The sequence below is a fragment of the Ambystoma mexicanum genome, chromosome 12 (genome assembly GCF_040938575.1).
Source record: "Ambystoma mexicanum isolate Mex_15411 chromosome 12, UKY_AmexF1_1, whole genome shotgun sequence".
NCBI lineage: Eukaryota > Metazoa > Chordata > Amphibia > Caudata > Ambystomatidae > Ambystoma > Ambystoma mexicanum.
Window position 1 is genome coordinate 1,192,398,954 of NC_090936.1, and position 23,356 is coordinate 1,192,422,309.

Consider the following 23,356-nt stretch of genomic DNA (forward strand, 5'->3'; position numbering starts at 1 on the left):
GGGCACTGATCAGAATGCATCGCCCTTTGGCATCAGTAACATTGTATTGTATTGTATTCGTTATTTATATAGCGCTCTTTTCCCATTTGTAAGGCCTCAATGTGCTTTAAATGGCCCTTAAAGTCGCCGAGGGCCTTTATATTCAGTATTATTGCGATCCTATTGGCTGTGGGTGGTAGCATTGGCTTGGGATAAAGCTAGCTGTCATTTGATGCATATGAACCATCAACTGCTGGGATTCTCCTAAACAGATGGGAATGTACTTGGAGTGGTTGAGTAACTTCACTATCTTGCTGTGTTTAGGGGGGAGATTTCAATTGTTTGGTTTGAAAATAGAAAGGTCACCACTTTCCCTCCCCTCGCGTTACAATTTCTGTCCCATTGACTTGTTCCAATCACGCCTATTAAAACTCTTACAAGAGCCTGATGGATGTTCACATGACCACATCCTTCTTTCCAAAGCATCTATAGGCCTCCGCTGTCGCCCTTCTCATTTAGGCTTTGCCTGCGGCCAATGTCTACACATGAGCCTTGGACCCATGAAGTGGGTCGGCCCTGCAAGCCAGAGTCCCTCAGAGAGGGTAGCAGGGAGGACGCGCCAAAGTCCCTTAAAGTTACTAGGCGGCTAAGATTTCCAAAGGAGTCTGAGCACAGGGCATAGTCTCAGGAAAGTGAGTACTCATGAAATAACTAAGCCGATGAAATAGATAGATTAGTGATTGCTTGCAGGGGAAGAGAAAGATTTGAGAAAAGGTGAGATACCAATGGGAAACATGACAAGTAAACAAGGACAGACCCCTGGGGTGACAAATCGACACAGAACCATTCATGGCAGTGCAGTTTCCTTCCCCCTTAGGAAGGTTCCAAATGCTCTTCGTCTTTGGCCAGCCGGGTTCCTGGGAACCGAGCTGGACTAACACCCCTTGGAGGCCCACCTTGAGTGAGATCTGGCCAGCTCTATGTCGCTTGGAGAATGAAGCAGTACCACCTCTGCACGATGGTCAGGTGCGTCGGCCCTTTCGCCGAACAGTGTGTTTGGCCTTCTGGAAGGGGTTTGTTGAAGGGGAATCCACACTGCAGGTGATCCCCTTTGAACTGAGAGCTGATTGGAGGCTGGCTCGCTCTTCTCCCACTGGCCATTGTCGCACTTTGACATCCTTTTTCTTTTCCTGAAATCTGTCTCTGGCTCTTCTCTCTGTTTGGATCCCCTCATGAGCACCAGGGCTGCTGCCTACTTCCCCGAGGAGCCTCAGCCTTCCCAGGCCGCTGCACCCTTTGCATTGCAAGAACCTTACCTTCACAACCAGCGTGAGGATTGGAAGGATGTCTCAGGGGCTCTTGCCCAATGGCAATCACTGCAGGGTTTGAGGAAGGGTTGCTTTATTTGCCTTCGCTTATTCTAGGGCATCCATGTTTCTACCTGATTTTGATTCCTCGGGGCATCTCTTCATCAGGGAAGTGACCCTGTTACCTTTAGACGGCGGATGACGCCTGAAACAGACCAGCACTGTAGCATTCCAGGAAGCAGGTGAACAACTCATTTCCTGCAGGACTTCATGTAGGTGGCGCCTTCCCACCCTGGAGGAAGTGGTGGGAAATCGTGGCTGCCTAAGCCCAGATGACTGGGAGCCAGAGACATATTCCGGTAGCCTTGGGCGGTGCAGGGTTTAAGCACCAGTGCATTCCATGGCTGCCTGTTGCAATGCATGGCAGTCACTAAACATAGGGAATGGCATTTAGCTGTAAACACGTTCCTCCACAGACACAGCATTAAGGCTGCAGAGACTGCGCACCCCCTCTGGCAGGGCAGCTCATTCGGGACAGCATTGCAAAGCGCCATTTTAAAACTCCAAGTGGTGCGGCAGAAATGGCAGGGAATTCGAGGTTCGAGATGGCGATGTCAGCTTGGGCACGGAAGCCATAACATCATGGGTTGGCAGCACGGATGTTGCATTTAGCATGATGTTGTACAGGCATGTTTCAATGAACTGGCATTTCCCTGTCTGCATGGGATTAGGGTTTGAGCTAGCAGGGAGCTACTAGCCTGCGCTGTAAAACCTGTTACTTTGTGCAGTCTGTGCACAGGCAGGCTTTTGTTTTGGGAATACTGAAGCGTTACTATAGCTGTTCTGATGTTCAGCACATTTGCGATCACATTTGCATTCTACTTAAGTGCACTATAGCACATGCTGGTGTCACTCTTTGTCTTTTTAAAGGCTGCACTTTCAGAATGTTCTCCCAGGAACACTGTGGGGATTTTGGAAGCTGCTAGGATCTGCCTAAAGAATAATGCGTCTTGAGATTGGATTTACCCAATGACAAGTTGTGATGGGGAATTGGTGAGACGTGTGAGGTGTGTTGGTGAGAGAGGTGTGTGGGTGTTTGGGGGATTGGAGAACATAGAAGGGGAACATTTTCAGCATTGCAACTAATAAAGATCAATACTGTTAACAAGATTAAATAGGCATGCACATTAAACCAAAACATGTAGCCAAAACAAAAACTGTTCTCCCAAGCCAGAGACATCTGGGACTCTTCCTATTTAATTGATGCAAAAGGTACAAATAACGACACACTGACTCTCTTGTAGCCTGGAACACTGCTTCATTCCTACAATGTGCCAATCCTAGACCCTCCACTCAATAAAAAATGTACTGCAAAAATGCCACATTAAATAAAGGTTTGTGCCGCAAAATGTGCCATTTCGTGCGGCAATATCCTGTTACGTGTGGCTATTGTTTAGAGTATTGCAGAGCAAACAGGCCAGGCATGAGATTTATTCCTGAACTGCTGCCCTTTGAGGTTGCATTCCCAAGGTTGCCATAACTATGGACTCTTTCCCATCTTCAGAATTATGAGCCACTGTGCTGGCTAAGTCCTGAGTTCAGAAGTATCGCTCTATAAATCAGATGCTTTCTATGCATATTTTCAGCTCTTGTTTTGCATCTGCTCTGATTATTTTTTTTGTGTACAAATAAATGTCAATTTCTGGCGTGAGTGCCTCTTTTTCATTCTGTCGCGTCCTTTTTAAGGAAGGTATCCAGTGATAATAACGAAAATAAATTAACAAACAACATTTTTAACAAATCATTTTTACCGAAAAAATACAGCTTTAGAAAATATATATTTACATGGGGGATGAGGAAAGGGGTTAAAACGGGTGAGGAGGGGGTTGGAGTGGGGTTATAAACAAAGGGGAAAGGGGACTTTGGGAGGGGACCACCCAAATTAAAAAGAAAAATCTGTATTTTTTCAGTAAAACTTTTAGTTAAAAATGTTATAGTTATTTATTGATTCGGTAATATCACAGTGAACCTTTTAGGAAGTCTATAGGATTTCGTAAACTAACACGTTCTGCCATTTAGGATTAACATTTGCAGTTGGTCCAAGAAAAGGTATCAAAGCTTGGATAATTGTATTTTTAAAAATGGGCCTAGCACCCAACCAGCCCTTTCTTTGTACAACACCATGACCCTCTGTAAGGGAGAGGTGCAGAACGCGAGAGACAGCCAGTAAAGTAGACACACAGGTTCCTGCCGCAGGCACCCAGGCAAGGGGGGAGTACACAAGCTGTGCTGGGTGACAGCACTTGCAGCTCTGCAGCAGAGCGGCCTGCACACATAAACGAGAGCGTGTGTGTTATGTAGGGGAGCCACACATTTAGGCACATAGGGCCTCATTACGAGGCCGGAAACCCTGTAACACCGATTCCGCTGCCTGATATCCCAGTGCCGCCGGGCTATCACAAGTGGCGGCAGAATGGTAAATCCCCATTCCCATGGGTTCCTCTAGGTCTCCATGGCAATGGAACACTGAAGCACCAGCACCATTGCTAACGCTGCCGGTGCTTCTGTGAGAGACATGCCAAACTTGAAATGAGGCTTATCGTCAAATTCCAATGAAGCACTGGCAAGATTTGCCGAATGCGCAATGCAGCCTAGTTTTGGAAGCTGGCAGAAAACCCTTTGAGAGGGTATCCTGTATCTGTGCCCCCATCTCTGTGGGGGGAAGGGCGGCAGGAAGGAGGGGATTTGTGAACCAGCTTTTTCACTTCCAATATGTTCACCAAGGTGAAGCGGGTCTAGAGGTTCAACCTTTGCACCCCTCTTAAGTGGCCATTGGATGTTCATGAAAGAGGACATGACCAGGTGATGGAGAGCCCTTCCTGTGATTGGGTCACTAACCCAGTGGGCTGGCAACACCAGATGTCGAAGTGGGCAGCAACTAAAGGGTATGACGTTCCTCTGCTTCTATGGAACATCCATCATCATTCCCTTACTTTTGTACGGATGAGCATCAGTTCTCTACGACAGGGAATCGTGCATTTGTTTTTTGTTGCTCCCCTAAAGGAGTTCCAAACCTGGACCCTGGAGTCTTCCCACCCCCCCTGAAGCACTCCCTTGTGCACCCTCTTCTTAAGAAACCCTCTGCGGACCCCTCCTGCCCAGCTAACTATCGCCCAATCTCTATCACTCCCTTCCTGGGCAAACTCCTGGAGAAACTGGCCATCTCCCAGCTTATTCTCCATGCTGAATCTGTTGGTAGCCTTCATGACCATCAGTCTGGCTTCAGAGCTGCCAGAAGCACGGAAACTGCTCTCCTGAAAATCCATGAAGACCTGCTCTCCAACCTTGATTCTAACACCCCCTGTGTCCTCATCTTGCTTGATCTCTCTTCTACCTTTGACATGGTCAACCATGCCATCCTGCTCAAATGTCTCTGTGATAACCTGGGTATCACTGGTCAGGCCCTGGCATGGCTGACCTCCTTCCTCTCTGACTGACCCTCCCAGGTCCAACTTGGGTCCTTCCTCTCAGATTTCTTTTTCTCTGCCTGTGGTGTCCCCCAGGGGTCTAACCTCTCTCACTGACTGTTCAATCAATACCTGGCTCTTCTTTCCCACCGCATTGCTGCTTTCTGACCCAACTTTCAGTGCTGTGCGGATGACACTCAGCTCATTTTCAGGCTACATTCGGCCACCTCTTCTCCTTCTCTCATCACTGACTGTCTGTCCGCTATTTAGGAGTTGTGTGCCACCAATGACCTCTGCCTTAATACCAGTAAGCCTCCTGAAGCCTGAACCCCAATACCTTCAACTCTCTCTTCCTAAATATCTTCCCTCTCGAGCTCTTCGCTCATCTGCCTCCAACACCCTTAGGGTCAGTCGCTTCTCCAAGCAACGAGTTGGTGGTAGATCTCTTTCTTTGGCTGGGGCCTCCCTCTGTAACAGCTTCCTTGCCTCCCTGAAACTTCAGGAGAACCATCTCTGGTTCCGGAAGCACCTCAAAACCTTTCTCTTTGCTTCTGCCTTTTCTCCTCCCCTCTCCTGCTGACCTCCTGGCTGAAACTGAATCTGCACTGGTTACCTGGCCACCTTCTGTTCTCGGGCCCAGGTCCCTCCGCTTACAGTCACACACACCTGCACTGCCTGCCTGGCAAACCCCGCTCTTGGGGACTGTTTCTGTTTCCCTACAGTCCCACTACCAGCACTTGACACTTAATGTCTGCACTTACCTTTGTACTTGCCACCTGATGTCCGTTACTTTACTTATTGTTATTATTCTATGCACATGTACTGCACTGTCCCTACTCCCTTCCCCCCGCACTTACGTCCTTCCCCCATCCCATGCACTTGCCCGATCTGAATTACACCTGCCCCAGTAGGATGGTTGTCTGTCCTCCCTTTGTTCCCCCTCCCTTGCCTCGTCGCGCCTTGAAACACTTGTGTATTGGCGCGTTATAAATGCCATATCATATCATATATCATAACAGTCTACTGTCATTTCTTGGTGATAGGTCTCACCGGCTGATGCCAGTCATTGAAGGCATGGAGCCAGCAGTTAAGCCTTTAGATACATCATAGATGCGATAGTAATATTGCATGGGCAGGATTTTGCCTTCTGCCCCTGTACATTTGCTGCTGCTGCCCCTTTAAAGATTGTTTGAATGTAAATACTTAGCACTCCCAGCTGAGAAATTTGACAGGCTCTTGCAGTAGCATCAGAGATCAGGGCCCTCCCAGAAGAAGGGCTGGCACCACCCTGGACACAATCGCCAACGCAAAGCATACGATTCCCATTGTGAATGTCTGAGTGGTTGGCATCGGTCACACATGTCAACAGGGGGGTAGGAGCTTGGGGAAAAGGAAATTGCAAACACTATTTGGTGAAATTATAGTTTAGTGCTTATCAAAGTACCATTGGCCCAGAGGAGGTTGGTGAATGGAACCGTGCCTATGGCACGAGGAAGCTTTGAGATAGCAGAAGCATTCATCAGAACAGAGACCATCGGCGATCGAAGCCAAAGCTACTCAATGTTTACACATATATTTATTTATTTATGGCATTGATATACGCCCAAACCCAGAGGTATCACAGCGTAGCTTACATAGAAGCTTGGTTAGTTACAGGTTATATTACAGTATTGAAATGCATTTACAATCAGATGTAATCACAAGTTCAGGCCTAGAGGTAGACATGGGGAAGGTCGGGAGGGGTCAAATCGTGCATGATTATGATGATGGCAAGAGTTTATGATAATCAAGGTGACAGCAATCGCTGTGTGCATTGACTCTGTGGGCGGAGCTTGGCTCCTTCAGTGAATGTGTGTCTCTCTCTTCTCCTTACAGCATCAATAGTGGAGCAGAAATGGTGGTGTCAGATGCTTCCCTGCCTGGATGGGGAAGAATGCAAAGTTCTTCCAGACCGGAAAGGATGGAGCTGTTCCTCCGGCAACAAAGTGAAAACAACGCGGGTAGGTGGTCCTGCAGTACCCGAACACTGAGCCGGTGCCGGCAACATACACAAGCATTACCTCTCCAGGCCCAACCAATGTGGGTAGGTGGTCCTGCAGAACCCGAACACTGAGCCGGTGCCGGCAACATACACAAGCATTACCTCTCCAGGCCCAACCAATGTGGGTAGGTGGTCCTGCAGAACCAGAACACTGAGCCGGTGCCGGCAACATACACAAGCATTACCTCTCCAGGCCCAACCAATGTGGGTAGGTGGTCCTGCAGAACCAGAACACTGAGCCGGTGCTGGCAACTAACACCAGGCATAACCAACACAGGCAGGTAGTCCTGCAGTACCCGAACACTGAGCCGGTGCCGGCAACTAACACCAGGCATAACCAACACAGGCAGGTAGTCCTGCAGAACCAGAACACTGAGCCGGTGCCGGCAACATACACAAGCATTACCTCTCCAGGCCCAACCAATGTGGGTAGGTGGTCCTGCAGAACCAGAACACTGAGCCGGTGCCGGCAACATACACAAGCATTAGCTTTCCAGGCCTAACCATGTGGGTAGGTGGTCCTGTAGAACCAGAACACTGAGCCGGTGCCGGCAACATACACAAGCATTAGCTTTCCAGGCCTAACCATGTGGGTAGGTGGTCCTGCAGAACCCGAACACTGAGCCGGTGCCGGCAACTAACACCAGGCATAACCAACACAGGCAGGTGGTCCTGCAGTACCCGAACACTGAGCCGGTGCCGGCAACTAACACCAGGCATAACCAACACAGGCAGGTAGTCCTGCAGAACCAGAACACTGAGCCGGTTCCGGCAACATACACAAGCATTACCTCTCCAGGCCCAACCAATGTGGGTAGGTGGTCCTGCAGAACCAGAACACTGAGCCGGTGCCGGCAACATACACAAGCATTAGCTTTCCAGGCCTAACCATGTGGGTAGGTGGTCCTGTAGAACCAGAACACTGAGCCGGTGCCGGCAACATACACAAGCATTAGCTTTCCAGGCCTAACCATGTGGGTAGGTGGTCCTGCAGAATCCGAACACTGAGCCGGTGCTGGCAACTAACACCAGGCATAACCAACACAGGCAGGTAGTCCTGCAGTACCCGAACACTGAGCCGGTGCCGGCAACTAACACCAGGCATAACCAACACAGGCAGGTAGTCCTGCAGAACCAGAACACTGAGCCGGTGCCGGCAACATACACAAGCATTACCTCTCCAGGCCCAACCAATGTGGGTAGGTGGTCCTGTAGAACCAGAACACTGAGCCGGTGCCGGCAACATACACAAGCATTAGCTTTCCAGGCCTAACCATGTGGGTAGGTGGTCCTGTAGAACCAGAACACTGAGCCGGTGCCGGCAACATACACAAGCATTAGCTTTCCAGGCCTAACCATGTGGGTAGGTGGTCCTGCAGAATCCGAACACTGAGCCGGTGCTGGCAACTAACACCAGGCATAACCAACACAGGCAGGTAGTCCTGCAGTACCCGAACACTGAGCCGGTGCCGGCAACTAACACCAGGCATAACCAACACAGGCAGGTAGTCCTGCAGAACCAGAACACTGAGCCGGTGCCGGCAACATACACAAGCATTACCTCTCCAGGCCCAACCAATGTGGGTAGGTGGTCCTGCAGAACCAGAACACTGAGCCGGTGCCGGCAACATACACAAGCATTAGCTTTCCAGGCCTAACCATGTGGGTAGGTGGTCCTGCAGAACCCGAACACTGAGCCGGTGCCGGCAACTAACACCAGGCATAACCAACACAGGCAGGTGGTCCTGCAGTACCCGAACACTGAGCCGGTGCCAGCAAATAACACAAGCATTAGCTTTCCAGGCCTAACCATGTGGGTAGGTGGTCCTGCAGAACCAGAACACTGAGCCGGTGCCGGCAACATACACAAGCATTAGCTTTCCAGGCCTAACCATGTGGGTAGGTGGTCCTGCAGAACCCGAACACTGAGCCGGTGCCGGCAACTAACACCAGGCATAACCAACACAGGCAGGTGGTCCTGCAGTACCCGAACACTGAGCCGGTGCCAGCAAATAACACAAGCATTAGCTTTCCAGGCCTAACCATGTGGGTAGGTGGTCCTGCAGAACCAGAACACTGAGCCGGTGCCGGCAACATACACAAGCATTACCTCTCCAGGCATAAGGAACTGTGGGTAGGTGGTCCTGCAGAACCAGAACACTGAGCCGGTGCCGGCAACATACACAAGCATTACCTCTCCAGGCCCAACCAATGTGGGTAGGTGGTCCTGCAGAACCAGAACACTGAGCCGGTGCCGGCAACATACACAAGCATTACCTCTCCAGGCATAAGGAACTGTGGGTTGGTGGGCCCGTAGAAGCAGAACACCAAGCCGGTGCCGGCAACTAACACCAGGCATAACCAACACAGGCAGGTAGTCCTTCAGAACCAGAACACTGATCCAGTGCCGGCAAATAACACAAACCTTAGCTTTCCAGGCATAAGGAAATGTGGGTAGGTGGGTCTGCAGAACCAGAACACTGAGCCACTGCCGGCAAATAACACAAGCATTAGCTTTCCAGGCATGAGGAAATGTGGGTAGGTGGGTCTGCAGAACCAGAACACTGAGCCACTGCCGGCAAATAACACAAGCATTAGCTTTCCAGGCATAAGGAAATGTGGGTAGGTGGGTCTGCAGAACCAGAACACTGAGCCAGTGCCGGCAAATAACACAAGCATTAGCTTTCCAGGCATAAGGAAATGTGGGTTGGTGGGCCTGTAGAACAGAACACCAAGCCGGTGCCGGCAACTAACACCAGGCATAACCAACACACGCAGGTAGTCCTGCAGAACCAGAACACTGATCCAATGACGGCAAATACACAAGCATTAGCATTCCAGGCCCAACCAATGAAGTAAGGGTGGCCTGCAGAACCAGAACACTGAGCGGGTGCCTGAAAATAGCACATGCATTACCTTTCCATGCAGAACCAACGTATGTAGGTGTGCCAGTGCCAGCAAATATCACAGGTAATAGCTTTCCAGGTTCATAGTCACACACAAGCCACAGCATGGCCTAGCACTGGCCCTTCCGAACTTGTTCATTGACAGGCATGCATTTCAGGCCCTCTCTTTCCTTCACTGTCTTCCGGAGTCCACTGCTTTTCTTTAAATCGTATTTGTGCCTCACATCTGGCTGATGTTGCCCTAGGCAAAGTCTTAACTTTGCCCTGCTTTAAAATTGGCCCTGCTGGGGCGTGCTTTTTCTTGGCATGCATTTCAGGTCTGCTCTTTCCGTCACTGTCTCTTGCTTTCCTCTGTATTTTATTTGTGACTCATGTCTGGCTGATGTTGCCCATGGCAACATCCTAGGATTGCCTTGCCCTAGAACTGCCCCTGCTGAAGGGCCTTATTTCTACGCATGCATTTCATGCCTGCTTGTCCCCTCACTGTCTTCTAAAATCTCTTGCTTTCCTCTGTATTTTATTTGTGTCTCACCCGTGGCTTATGTTGCCATAGGCAACATCCTAGCATTGCCTTGCCCTAGATCTGGCCCTTTTGAAGTGCCTTATTTCTAGGCATGCGTTTCAAGCCTGTTCACCCCTTTACTGTCTTCTGGAGTCTCTTGCTTGCCTCTGTATTTTATTTGTGCCTCACCCCTGGCTGATGTTGCACTTGGCAACATCCTAGCATTGCCTTGCCTAGAGACTAGAGCTGGCCCTGCTGAAGTGGCTTGTTTCTAGGCATGCATTTGAGGCCTGCCCGTCCCTTCTCTCTCTTCTGGAGACTGTTGCTTTCCCCTGTATCTTTTCTATGCCACACCCCTGGCTGGTGTGGCCCTAGGCAACATCCTAGCATTGCCTTGCCTAGAACTGGCTTTGCTGATGTGCGTCATTCCCAGGCATGTGTTTCAGGCCTACTCATTGCCTTGATTTCCTCCAGTTGTTTTTTTTTTGCACCTCCTTCTCAGGAGAAACGCTCTCCTCCGGGAGTTCATTGCCTTCACACCTGCATTGCCCAGAGCGCTGGGAAAAACAGCTGCCGTGCAGCTCAAATCTGCGAACGCGCCCCTTTCCTTCCTCTTGCTTTGGCTGACAGAGTGCGAATCCCCCCTCCCCCCCATCCCCCCACATGCCATTTTACAGCCCGCGCGAACATGCAGATTGCTCCGGAACCCTTTTTTCTATTAAAATCCTGTCAAATGACATGCGTTGGTGACTTGTGAAAGGGCGAACGCCCCAGGAATCAGGAGTGATAGCCTCCTCGCCCTGCCACGGCTTCTCCCCTTCTGAGCCCGAGGACCCAGGAATCAGGAGTGATAGCCTCCTCGCCCTGCCACGGCTTCTCCCCTTCTGAGCCCGAGGACCCAGGAATCAGGAGTGATAGCCTCCTCGCCCTGCCACGGCTTCTCCCCTTCTGAGCCCGAGGACCCAGGAATCAGGAGTGATAGCCTCCTCGCCCTGCCACGGCTTCTCCCCTTCTGAGCCCGAGGACCCAGGAATCAGGAGTGATAGCCTCCTCGCCCTGCCACGGCTTCTCCCCTTCTGAGCCCGAGGACCCAGGAATCAGGAGTGATAGCCTCCTCGCCCTGCCACGGCTTCTCCGCTTCTGAGCGCTTCTCCCCTTCTGAGCATTTCATGGCAAATCTACGTTTCCTTGGCCAGCTGCAAGTCACTCAACACAACACTTCCACGTGATTTCCTCGAAAACAGTTGGTTGAGGGAGCTTTCATTAAACGTTTTTGGGGAGAGGGGATTTTGCCACAAATATGTGTGTGGCAGGGGGGGGGAAGCCCCTGCAGGCTAAGCTTGTTATCTCCCAACATTAATTAATAATTTAACCCCCCAAACGTATATCTGCGATTTTAAAAAATTTGATGAATTCTCCCTCAACCAATTCTGCAGCGGCGAAACCTCCTGTCATCTAAAACAAATTGCTATCGACCAAACATTAGCAAAGCCAATAGGTTTTGGCGGGGATATGGTAGTCTCGGGAGGATAGCTTAGGGGCAATGTGCTCGCTTTGGAAACAAGACAACATGGAGCACCACAGGTTCGATCCCAGGCACACGCTTAGATACCTCTGGGTATTAACCGCGTTATAAATATCATATCATGTCAAGCACCGCTGGTTTCATGTTTACATAGTGCCGCTTAGGCCGCCTTTACACGTGTAAGGGCAGCAGGGCTGTGATAAGCCCATTTTGCTGCCCAAACCGGAAAGAACCCCTCTTGTTATTCCTCCCTTGTTTTGGTTTGCTCTGCCACTTTACTTTTTTTCAGTTTACACTCTTGTCCGAAAAAAATAAGCAAGTAGAACCCGGGCTGTTGCATGCTCTCCAAATACGAATAAATAAATAAATAAGAGAGCGTCAAGCGAGCGTGTACTGGTGTGCAAAAAAGTAATATAACGTGAAAAGTGCACAACTTATGCGTGTGACAGACATAACTGGCGCATACTGTTTCATTAGTGCCCGGGTGCATCGACGTGCTGTTTCCATTGGCTATCAAGTCTGTCTACAGTGGCTACTATCAAGGAGGAGGACCTTTCATACAAAACCGGCACCCAGGAGCAGACCGAGCTGATTGTGAAGAGTGTTGTCGGTATCGAGGCATAACGCTGTACTCCTGCTCTTCCTTTGGTGCAGTCTGTCTACGGTGGCTACTCTCAAGGAGGAGGACCTTTCATACAAAACCGGCACCCAGGAGTGGAGCGAGCAGAGTGTGAAGAGTGTTATCAGCGGTTTCAAGGGAGATGCGTGACCTCGAAAAACGGTAAGTCTGGTTGCTCCCACATCTTTCATGTAAAGGAGACAGTTTGCTGATGCGAGCCACCTTTAAATACGTAATTACTCCAAACCGCACGGTGAGCTGCGGAACAGCTAATTAGTTATCGCACACACTATCTACTCTGCAACGCCGCACCCCAGTGGTGCTTTCCTTACTTTGTTCTTATTTCCTGGATCTAGCAGCAAGCTCCTCTTGGGCGATTTACCACAAAACTTTCATGGGAAACTGTAGTTTGTGTATCCTTAAATTTCAACCTAGTAAGAGTTGACTCTATTGTCAAATATGTCCTGTGAATGTCTGGGAAAACAACAAACAAAAACAAAACTGTACGTAAATCCCAGTATAAACCATACAACAAAATGCCGACTACTAGGTCGCAGGCGGCGGGAACAGAACCTCACATGACACCTGATACCGAAGACGCAAAGAAATTGGGCTTGGCAGCAAAAACTGTTGTAGATAATTGCAGAACGATTAAAGCTTTTTTCCATCTGGAAGCCGGCCCAACTGCAGAAGATCTAGTTCCGGAAGGGCCGGCACAAGTGGCGCAATCTGTGCCAGCAAACCTCGATTTGACACACAGAGACTTTGGCAGCATTGACAATTTGCTCCTTGAGATGTGTTATTCTCTAAAAGAAACACTACAGCCAGGATTGTTTCAATCGAAAACGCAAATGGACACCAGTGTATCCAACCTTCACAAAGGTCCATTGCCCCAGCACAACTCTGTCACGTTGCCAGTAGATCCACTATTGGAAATTACTCAGCACCCAAGAATGTCGATTACACCAGAGCTGTATCCACCGACCGAAGATCGAGGGTCTCCGGAAGTATCCAAAACCACAACCAACATTTCCAATACTAACGGGAAATAGTGACACAAACGGTCCTTTACAGTTCGCGGATTAGATTTTATTGAAATTATGTGGTACCATATTACAAGAACTTAACCTACAAATTGCAGTAATTCAAACAGTGGCAGACCAGCTCAAACCAAAACCAACTGTAAACAGTGACATTGTTCTAGTGTCATCTCAGACCCCGTCTTCCGCTAGGAACAACTGTGTGTCAGAACAAACTGAGCAAATAAAGGAAAATATCTCCGTATACGACCAAACAATGTTTCTCACACGCAAGCAGAGGCGACTGGCTAAGTGGTGCTTAAATGCCCCAAGGAATCCCAAGAAAGGGGATAAGCCTGGGGTAGAAATCCCTCCCACCTGTACATGTCTGATAGCACCTTTGAACTCTACCATACATTACAAGACTTGCACAATGACTTGGAAAACGGAGAAGGAACGCAGGTGCAAGAAACGGTCCCAAAGGGACCCTGGGACTTTGATAAGGTGGGTTCTGAAAGACAAAAAAACAGGTCCCCTGGAGGAAACAATGTCCGAGGACGCTGGAGAGTTAATAGAGCTTCTGCGAAACGACACGAGTAAGCCTATCAATGCCGTGGTCGTAGAAACAGTAGCTCTGCAATTTGCAATCCCAGATCAATCTACTAGCAACTTAAAGGCACCGACACAAGCCGCCCCTGATGTATCACCCTCGGTTAACCCTAAGAAGTTTAACAATAGCATCTGGTTAACATGGTAGAGCTAAAAAGTGGATTAACCAAAGTGAGCTGATCCGTGTTTTGCATATAGTTCCTTTATTGAGAGTTCTGAACTCTACTGACTTTGAATTCGTCAAACCCTTAACAGGACATTGGCAACATATCCCATATACATTGCGCTTTACAATAAATCGCACAATTAGTACGGTCCCACAAAGCTACATTATCAAGCCTGGGTTCTATCCTTGACAAAGACATTGTAAAAAAAAAGCTTACTAGGTGTTGCGCGAATTGGAAACAAGCTGTGGCAGATGTCAGGCGTGGGGACCCGACTATCAGGGCTGCCCCAACGACCACCAAAAATTATGACGAGCATGGGTGGGCCTGGCTGAAGGTTCTCCTATGCACAAAGGGCATTGAGCCCAAGTGAAGTATTAAAGTTGTGTGCTGGAACGCAAGGGGCCATACTCATCTGTTGAATCAGAACAGTTCTATTGAGACTTTAACACAGCATTACCTTTTTATGTTGCAAGAGACTTGGCTCATTTCTATGATTGTGGTAGATGGTTTTGTGATCTATAAAGTGTTAGCAAGCAAGGGCACCCATGGGAGACCTTTGGAAGGCCTCGTTATTGGCGTTTCGAACATCCTTAAATCAAAAATGTTACCCCTACTGCCGTCCAATAACAAATCTTATGGCCGTTGAAATGCAAACAGGCAACGCAATCTCTAAGGGTAAAATTCTCCTCCTAAATGTCTACGTTCCTCCTGGTAATACTAACACACATGAAATCCAGGAAGACTTAGAGGAAATGTTTACAAAGTGGTATGGGGGGGTTGAGGGGAGATGGTGCCATATTGGTGGGGTGGTGATTTCAACGCCAGATGTACTGATGAAGCAAAGTGTGCCAAATACAGTAACGTCGAAAGCATAAGCGGGATGCCGCAAGTCAAGGGCAACAGCAAAGGAAAGCTGTGAAAACAGAAAAAGAATATCGAGGCTGAGTACCCCAAAAGGAAATACACCGAACACGGGTTACAAAGGAACATACAAAGTACTTTATTCTATACTGAATCCAATTACAAAACAGAGCAAAATCAGATAGCTATCGGCCCTCAGTACAACACAACGAACTCCAGCGTGGTTCAGTGTGTTCAGTGAGAGACGCTGTACATTAGAATGCATTCGCTTTTTATACATTTAGTGGGCGTGATGCCCAGCCCCACTTCGGGTTAATATTCCTTTTAATATGTTACCGATCTAGGGTTCGTGCCAAATCTCAAATAACCGCATATAACTGGTTTGCCTTTAATACATGTATCAACAAGCGTATGCAATAGCTGTGTATTCTAAAGTTTTCCATACAGGCCTTCTTAAACATTAATACAATGTAGTTAAACAGATGTTCTTCGTTCAGTATTTGAATACATTGTCTCAACATATACTCGTAGATTAGTTTTCATTGTACGAGTAATCCTTCTACACATAGGTCAATGAAGGACAAGGTCTCAGTTCATGACCTCAACAAGTGGCCTGCAGGCAAATTACACATTAGCTATGTGCAGCGGTCAAGACGGCCATGTTGTATTCTGCAATGACATCGTCCACCATTTTAGCTCACAGGGTGACTTTTACACAACAAATCCTAAAATGGCGACTTACATGAATTTAAGGTCAGGACCTTGCAACACAGATTTCTTCCGCAAGCGACTTTCGAGCAGCTTGGCGTAGGCCAATATTCATATATTTATTACAATAGGAGGCACAATATACTTTCTATTCCGACAAACCCTCCTTTTGGCCTATGCCAAGTGCTAAGAGCTACTTTGGATCTCCTTGCAAATAACTCCATGCATCATTGTCCATGCACCCTGAATCACTATCAGAAATATCTATTGCCATTAGGTCTTTTGCTAAAATATCCTTCAATACGTATTCTTTGGAAGTCTTATCTGGGGCATACACTTTATGTCCTATCGAACCTATCGCTTGTGCGCAACATCCTCCTAGTTCCGAACACATACCAGGCAGACACTGAATACAACTACAAAGAAACAACGGTATTCCCAAAATAATCAATAAGACCGAAAGCACCTTCCAACTTCAAGACCGCAAGAAGTCCCAGAACCTAGCGCTCAGATCCCAGTTTCCCTCGGGAACATGCACTTCGGAACTAAGGACGTGCAGATTCTGTATTGCCTTGAAGATAGTTGGGGAGGAATCTGGAGCGAAAACACAGCAAGCGGACCCCACTAATTTGCATACTCCACCACGCTCAGCTAGAATGACATCTAATGCCATTCGATTTTGAAGTCCCACTAATCTTATCACCTTCTGTTCTAACGTCATACTATAGAGTATGTCCGTGGTCCGGTTGATGGTTCTCTCCAGTACTCTCGCTAGTTTTCTGATATCTTCTGAATTCGCTATCTGCCCCCAAAATGGCATAACTGATTTAGCTATATCTCCCAAGACTTGTGCTGGGGTGTCGCCAGTCTCATCCCATCGTGGACGAGCTTTCCAAACTTCTTTTGTACTAGCTATAAACACCCCAGGTAACAGGATCTCTAAATAACAGGTTCCCTGCCAATCCCTGGGCAACCATGGGAATGCTACATTACCGCAGACAAAGGTTCGCCTACATACAAAGGTCTGTTCTCCCCAGTCAAATTTGCAACGTTGGCACAATCTAAAAATGTTCCCATTGACTGAGTTCCATTCCTCTGTATGCAAAAAGAAACTGAATCGGGGCTATGGTTAACAGTGTAAGAAGGAGGCATGGCATCCTTATTGCCTATCAGAGCCATTTTAAAGGAAATCAAAGATTGGAAAGGACGAGACTGTTTGTCAGAAGGCCTAATAGAAGCAACATTCGGTTTACTCCTATTTGCAAAAAGCGAGCATCCCAGGGGAGTCAAAACACGTTTCTCAAAACTATTCAAATTGGTGCCATCAAAATTCCCTGAGATGCTATCATTCCATCAGCCAAAGAACAGTGCTCTAAAAGAAGCATAGCAGGCAGTTGTCAACGGTAAAGGATGAATATGCCAACCTAGCCCCTTATCCCTGTGTTGTGATAAATGTGAGCAGACCCAGCAGTTGGATTTATTAAAAATGGCATGTGTAGCATTCATAAGTAGTAGAGTGTTATTGTGGTACCTTTGTCTGTGCTGGGAATCCCAAGGGGATAAAGTATGAAAATGTACAAAGGGAGTAGGAACAATGGGTGCACTTTCAGTAGGCAACAAAAGTTCTAAAGAGTGAGTTTCCTCGAGGTACCATAATCCTAAAGCAGCGACTATTAAAAAACCAAATATCATTATAAAAATACAGCAATACGTTTTCGGGGCCCAGGCATTTTGTCCATTGTCCCGGTTGGTCACCCCCTTATTTACAAGTCCAATACGAGCGGCGGCGGTAGCAGGCATTGTAGTCTTCGGATGGAAACCCCAATGTTCGTTGCTGGCGATCCTCCGGTCGCGCAATTTCTTAGTCCTTCCACAACCCTAGCCAACAGAATCCCTTTTTCTCAAATTTGGGCAAAAGCAAGCACTCAATGCCTCTTTTTCTTCTCCGAATGCGCAGCCAAACCGTGCCGTATGTCTATCTTCGTGATCGCAAGTTGTATCATACTTTTCCTGGTACTGATTGATCCGGAAACAATATGTCGTCACTTCCTGCTGGAAGCAACGTGTCGGAGGCAAGTGAAGAGGCTGAATTTGAAACAGCCGTTTCCGGGTGCAAAATTTGTGGAGAGTGTGGAGACAAAATGGTAGGTTCCCCAAGCCTCCTGGGCTCAGAGATATTCTCCGACACACTCTCAGTGCGGCTTACTGCTTTGGGATCGTTGGTTGCAGTACCAGCGAGGGGTTCTGTTTCTTCTGTAGCGTGTGGCACAGGGCGAGGAAGTTTCTTGATGTGTGATGGGTGGATCCAGTTCTTTCGTCCAGCTACCCGCACCGCTGTCTGGGTGACCAACAGGTCCTGGAATGGCCCACGCCAGCGAGGCGCGAGACAGGAGGTGCGCTCAAATGATTTGACGAGCACCCAACTCCCAGGCCGTATGCCGTGGCCCGGACCCTCGTATCGTACAGGTAAAGCCTCTCGTACCTGGTGATAAATCAAATACAGGTTTTTAGTCAATTGGGCTACAATAATCTGAAAGTAGTACATTTTCAACATTCTTTAAAGTTCGGCATTTTGGAAGATTCCAGATATTGGCAGGTCTGCCCATTACCACCTCAAATAGAGAGTGCCCAGTCTTAGTTTGAGGGGTTGTACGCATGGCTAGTTACACAATCGGTAAGGTGTCCGGCCATTTTCCTTCGACTACGTCCACCCAACACCCATCATCATCAAGTTTCTCCAAGCCTTCAGCCCACCTCTTAGACTCTTCCATTGTGGCATCAGCTTGGATATCCCATACAGACCCAACACCCTTATCCATTACATAGGCATCTACAGTCTCCCTTGAAACATACATCTCCGTGAAGAGATCCGTGGCAGTTTGTCTAGCTATCTGATCAGAGAAAGCATTCCCTTTTCCAATATCATCTACAATCTTTCGATGTGCTGCACATTTCATAACTGCTAACTGAGTAGGGAGCGCAAGCGCTGAGAGTAATTGCACTATTAGGGAGCCATGTTGAATCTTGGTACCATGCGAAGTTAGGAACCCTCTTTCTGACCAAAGCCTCCCAAAGTTGTGAACCACCCCAAAGGCATACTGACTATCAGTATATATATTTACTGCAAGCCCTTCGGATGGTTCACAAGCTCGGGTCAATGCTATAATCTCTGCGGCCTGCACATAATTATGCATAATTCTCTTAGTTTTCACAACCGTGCTCAATGTAGTGATTGCATAAGCAGCTGTGGTTGTACCATCCGGATGTTTAAAGCAGGAGCCGTCACAAAACAGCAATCCTCGCGGATTATCCAAAGGAGCATCTTTCAAATCGATTCTACCCTTTGTTTCTTGTTCGGTCTTATACAAACAATCATGTAACTCTTCATCGCCACAAGTAGTATGTTGCGGAAAAGGTATGAGTTCAGCCGGATTAAGGACACAATACCTCTTAATTTGAATGTGAGGAGCAAACAAGATCAATTCATATCTTGTCAACCGTGCAGAAGTGAAGTGTTACGTTTGAGTTCGGTTCAATAGAACATCTACAGAGTGATGCACCATCAGGGTTAGATCATGGCCTAGGACCATTCCCTCACTTACAGACGCGGCAGCAGCAGCGACAGCGTGCAAACATCTTGGCAAAGCGCATGCTACAGGATCAAGGGCGGAAGAGTAGTAACTGTAGGGCCTATTCTTCCCTCCATGTTCCTGCGTTAATACAGCCAAAGCACATCCATCATATTCATGCACAAACAATACAAAGGGCTTTTCATAGTTTGGTGTGCCCAAAACTGGTGCAGAGCATAATGCAGTCTTAAGCAAGTCAAATGACTGCTGGAGTACCGCGTTCCATGGCAATGGCGAAGAAATTCCCTTCTTTGTCAAAGCCACCATTGGTTTGATCACTAGTGAGAAATTTGGGATCCACAACTACAGTAAGAAGCCATACCTATCAAGGCCCTAACTTCCTTCTGTGTATTTGGGACAGACATGCCAGAAATGTGTTTTATTCTTTCAGGTGTCAATCTTCTTTCCTCCTTTGACAGGAGATAGCCTAAATAGGCGACCTCCTGACAACAATATTGACATTTTTCAAGCGAAGCTTTGTGACCATGCTTAGCTAGATGAATAAGTAATAACACTGTGCCCTCCTTACAGACACTCTCAGAGTTAGCAGCTAGAAGCAAATCGTCAACATACTGAAGCAAAGTACAGGTAGAGGGCAATTCAAGGTTATCAATTTGTTCTTTCAAAGCCCTACTATAAATACTAGGACTCTCTGTGTACCCTTGACATGCACGAGTAAATATAAACGAGCGCCCCCCTAAGGTGAACGCGAACAAATATCTACTTTCCTTGTGTATAGGAATACTAAATAACGCATTCTTTAAGTCCACAACACTAAAATAAGTAGCTGTAGCTGGAATCATGGTTAGTATTGTCGTTACATCAGGCACAATTGGAAATTGTGGTGCCACAACTTTATTAATGGCACGTAAATCAATTATAAAATGGAATGGAATTACATTATCGCCTTTCTTGTACACAGGTAAAATCGGACTATTACACACACTTCCTGAAATTTCTTCAATCACACCGCGATGCACAAAATCGGAAACAATACATTTCAAAGCTCACTCGCCCTCAACCGAAATCTTATACTGGGGAATGCGTGGCAGCTCAATTCCATGTTTCAAAACTATCTTAACAGGCTCAATCTGTAAAACACAGACATCATTGTCGTCGACAGCCCACAAGCTCTCTGGTACATCAATGAATTCTGGAGGCAAAGGTCTAGTCAAAAATTGCGAGGCAGAAAATTGCTGTGGTGAAATCGTCAGCGCACTCCATCAGAAGAACAATAAATAACTGCAGTTAATTCTTTCAACAAATTCAACCCCAGCAAGTTCTCTCCGCAATCCGAAGTCAACAGAAAAGGACACTGGTCCGTAAAGGGACCCAAAGAAATAGGTACCGGCATAGAAACCAGACAAACAACTGGTGTACCGGAAAACTGTACAGAAACATTGGTTTGCCCTGACAGTGGAATGTTTGGAACCCGCGAATGATCAATGGAACACTTCTGTGCTCCAATGTCTATCAAAAACTGATGTTTCCTATTTCCCACCACCATTTCAACGTAGGGACCTCTCTGATTGATGGGAATAGGTGTAGGTTCCAAACCCTGCTTTGGGCAATCCTAACGAAACAGAATATCATCAAAAGGAAGTTCTTCAGATAAATATGCAGTGGAAGGATGATCAAATATATTCCTAGTGTCCACACTCGGAGTCTGATTTTCCTGCGAAAAAGGTTGTTGAGGGTCCTGTGTAAACTGACCTCTACCAGGGCCCCCTACGCCCGGGTGACCTCAAGATCGCCTACCCATATTACCAAATGTATTATTCGACCTTTGTTGAAGGACGGGGCATTGTGCTCGCCAATGACCCTCTCAACTACAATAAGCACACTGGTTAATATTCACAGGACACAAGGGCACATTCTCCTGCGGCACATACTGACCTCTAACGTGAGAATTACCCCCTCTGGGGCCCCTAACAATTTGCTGCAATAGCTCTTTAGTTTTTAAATCGCCTTTCCGTTTTTCAATCCTATCTTTTTCATTATTGACACAGTTCTCATAGTACTGAGCCATGTGCAGTACTTCTGATTGGGATTTCGCCTGCCAAGCACTCTCAGAAGACATAATCTGTGACTGGATGTCAGGCAGTAATCCACGTACAAATTTGTCTACAAATAATCTTTTCCCAGACTCTGTGCCTAAGTCTTGTCCACTGAAATCCGAGAATACCTGTTCGAACAGATTAAAGAACTCGGAGCACCTTGAGACTTTGCTTGGACACAGGCCGTAAGCTTGTCCCAAATAATTTTCTTTTCAGGAATTACGGTTTTTAATTTAGCAATGATTCTACCAGGCATAGTTAATATCACTTGTTGCGGTCTTTCGCCAGCTGGCCTTTCCCCATCGAGTCTGGTTATATTTGCCCATGTATCTCCCAACCCGGGTACATCGTCAATAGTTCTAACTTGTTTCCATAAATCTACGGGCAGGAGTACTGGAAACAATAAATCAATGTCACCTAAGGTGAACACTGAGGACTGTAAAATGGATTCCATCTCTTTATAAAACCCTGTCGGATTTTTCTTAATATCGGGGATAGATTGCCTAATAGTATTCACTTCCTGTCTTGGGAACGGGACGTGAACAAACTGTGATACATAATGTGCAGGAATGTTCACAGCGACTATACCCTGTGCAGCATCGGCCGCAACCTCAAACTTCGGGACAAATGTCGGAGGAATCTCTCACAGGCAACTGAGAAATAGGTGACTCCGAACGCTTACTAAGCAACAGAGCCAAGTCGAGCGCTAAAGCAGTCGAAGAAGTGTAAAGCGAAAAAGCTCTCTTATAAATGCTCAATAACTCTGTGGGACAACTAATCTTCCTTTTTACAGATTCATCCTGCAGGTATTCTAGCATTACCTGTATCACTTTCCTCTGCATTTCCAACGTATATTGACTATATGTGTCATATACCTCAACTGGAGTTATCGATATGTCTGAAATCCATCTAATCACATCTTTCTTACAAATTCGCATTTCCTCCGATATCGGTTTACGACAATGAAGGAACCGTTTCTGTACATACATATTCTGCTCTTCATCATCCTCATTCTGTAACTTTTCTAACTCCTTTCTATACCCAAATAACCTCTCGACATGCTCATTTACCTTCTCCACAGTGTCTCTAGAAAGCGCTAGAGTATTTAGATCCCTTAACCCTTGAGGAACATCCGCATTATTTAATCTTCCCCATATTATACATAACTGAATCCCTAAACCTTCAATAAAAACATTTTTCTCAGGAAAATTATCCGTATTGCAAAGTGTAGCAAAAACGCTAGCTTGATCATCGTTCTCCATACAATGCTTAGCCCCTGCAATTAACTCATGTTTCTTCTCCGGCGGTACAGTATTGCGAGTGACACCTTTTGTTCCCATACCTCGATCGATTTCAAGCGGCTCAGGACCACTTAGAGGAGAGGGAGCAGGCAAATTCGATGGAGGTACTATAACTGGTGCGATAAAAAGAGGCAGAGGAGCAGGTGGAGGGACAAAAACCGGAGGAATAGGAACAACAGGTTGAGCAGGAAGAGCAGGAATAACAGCAGGAAGATGTACAGCAGTGGGAAGAGGAACATACAGAGGTGGCGCAGAGGCACCAGGCCTTCGTTCATTTAATATTTTGTCAATAAACTCATCAGAAATATGAAGATCTTTAGAAGGATAGATTTTCTGAATTCCAAGTGAGAAAGCCCTATCCATATTTTTAGTCGCCTCAGACTGTTTGTTTTGGTCATGTAACAATGCTTTTTCAGCGTTCGTTTTATGACGACGTGCATGCTTCTCTCTACCTTTAAGTTGTTCCAACGCTTCTTTTTTCCAATTCTGCAAAACATCAAATGCTGCAGGTCTAGCCTTTTTCTTTAACAAGACTGACTCCAAATATTCAATGCGAGGGATCTCAAAGCTACCATTGATTGGCCACTGAAGTTCGGAGGCATGTCTGGTTTGTCTGTGCCAAATATCATTAAATACAATACTTCCAATGCTGTACTTAC

General features: G+C 47.1%; 1 protein-coding gene across 3 annotated transcripts in view; it reads left to right on the forward strand.

The window, feature by feature from the left end:
* The window catches only part of TAFA2 (TAFA chemokine like family member 2), a 1,145,470-nt gene that overhangs the window by 966,070 nt on the left and 156,044 nt on the right, over positions 1 to 23,356 (forward strand). For all 3 annotated transcript variants that reach the window (XR_011281920.1, XR_011281919.1, XM_069629850.1), the window contains one exon: positions 6,629 to 6,753. Coding sequence is in view for 1 of the 3 variants with exons in the window: in XM_069629850.1 (XP_069485951.1) it covers positions 6,629 to 6,753 (125 nt within the window). In the remaining 2 variants the exon portion in view is untranslated. The remainder of the gene's footprint in view (positions 1 to 6,628; positions 6,754 to 23,356) is intronic.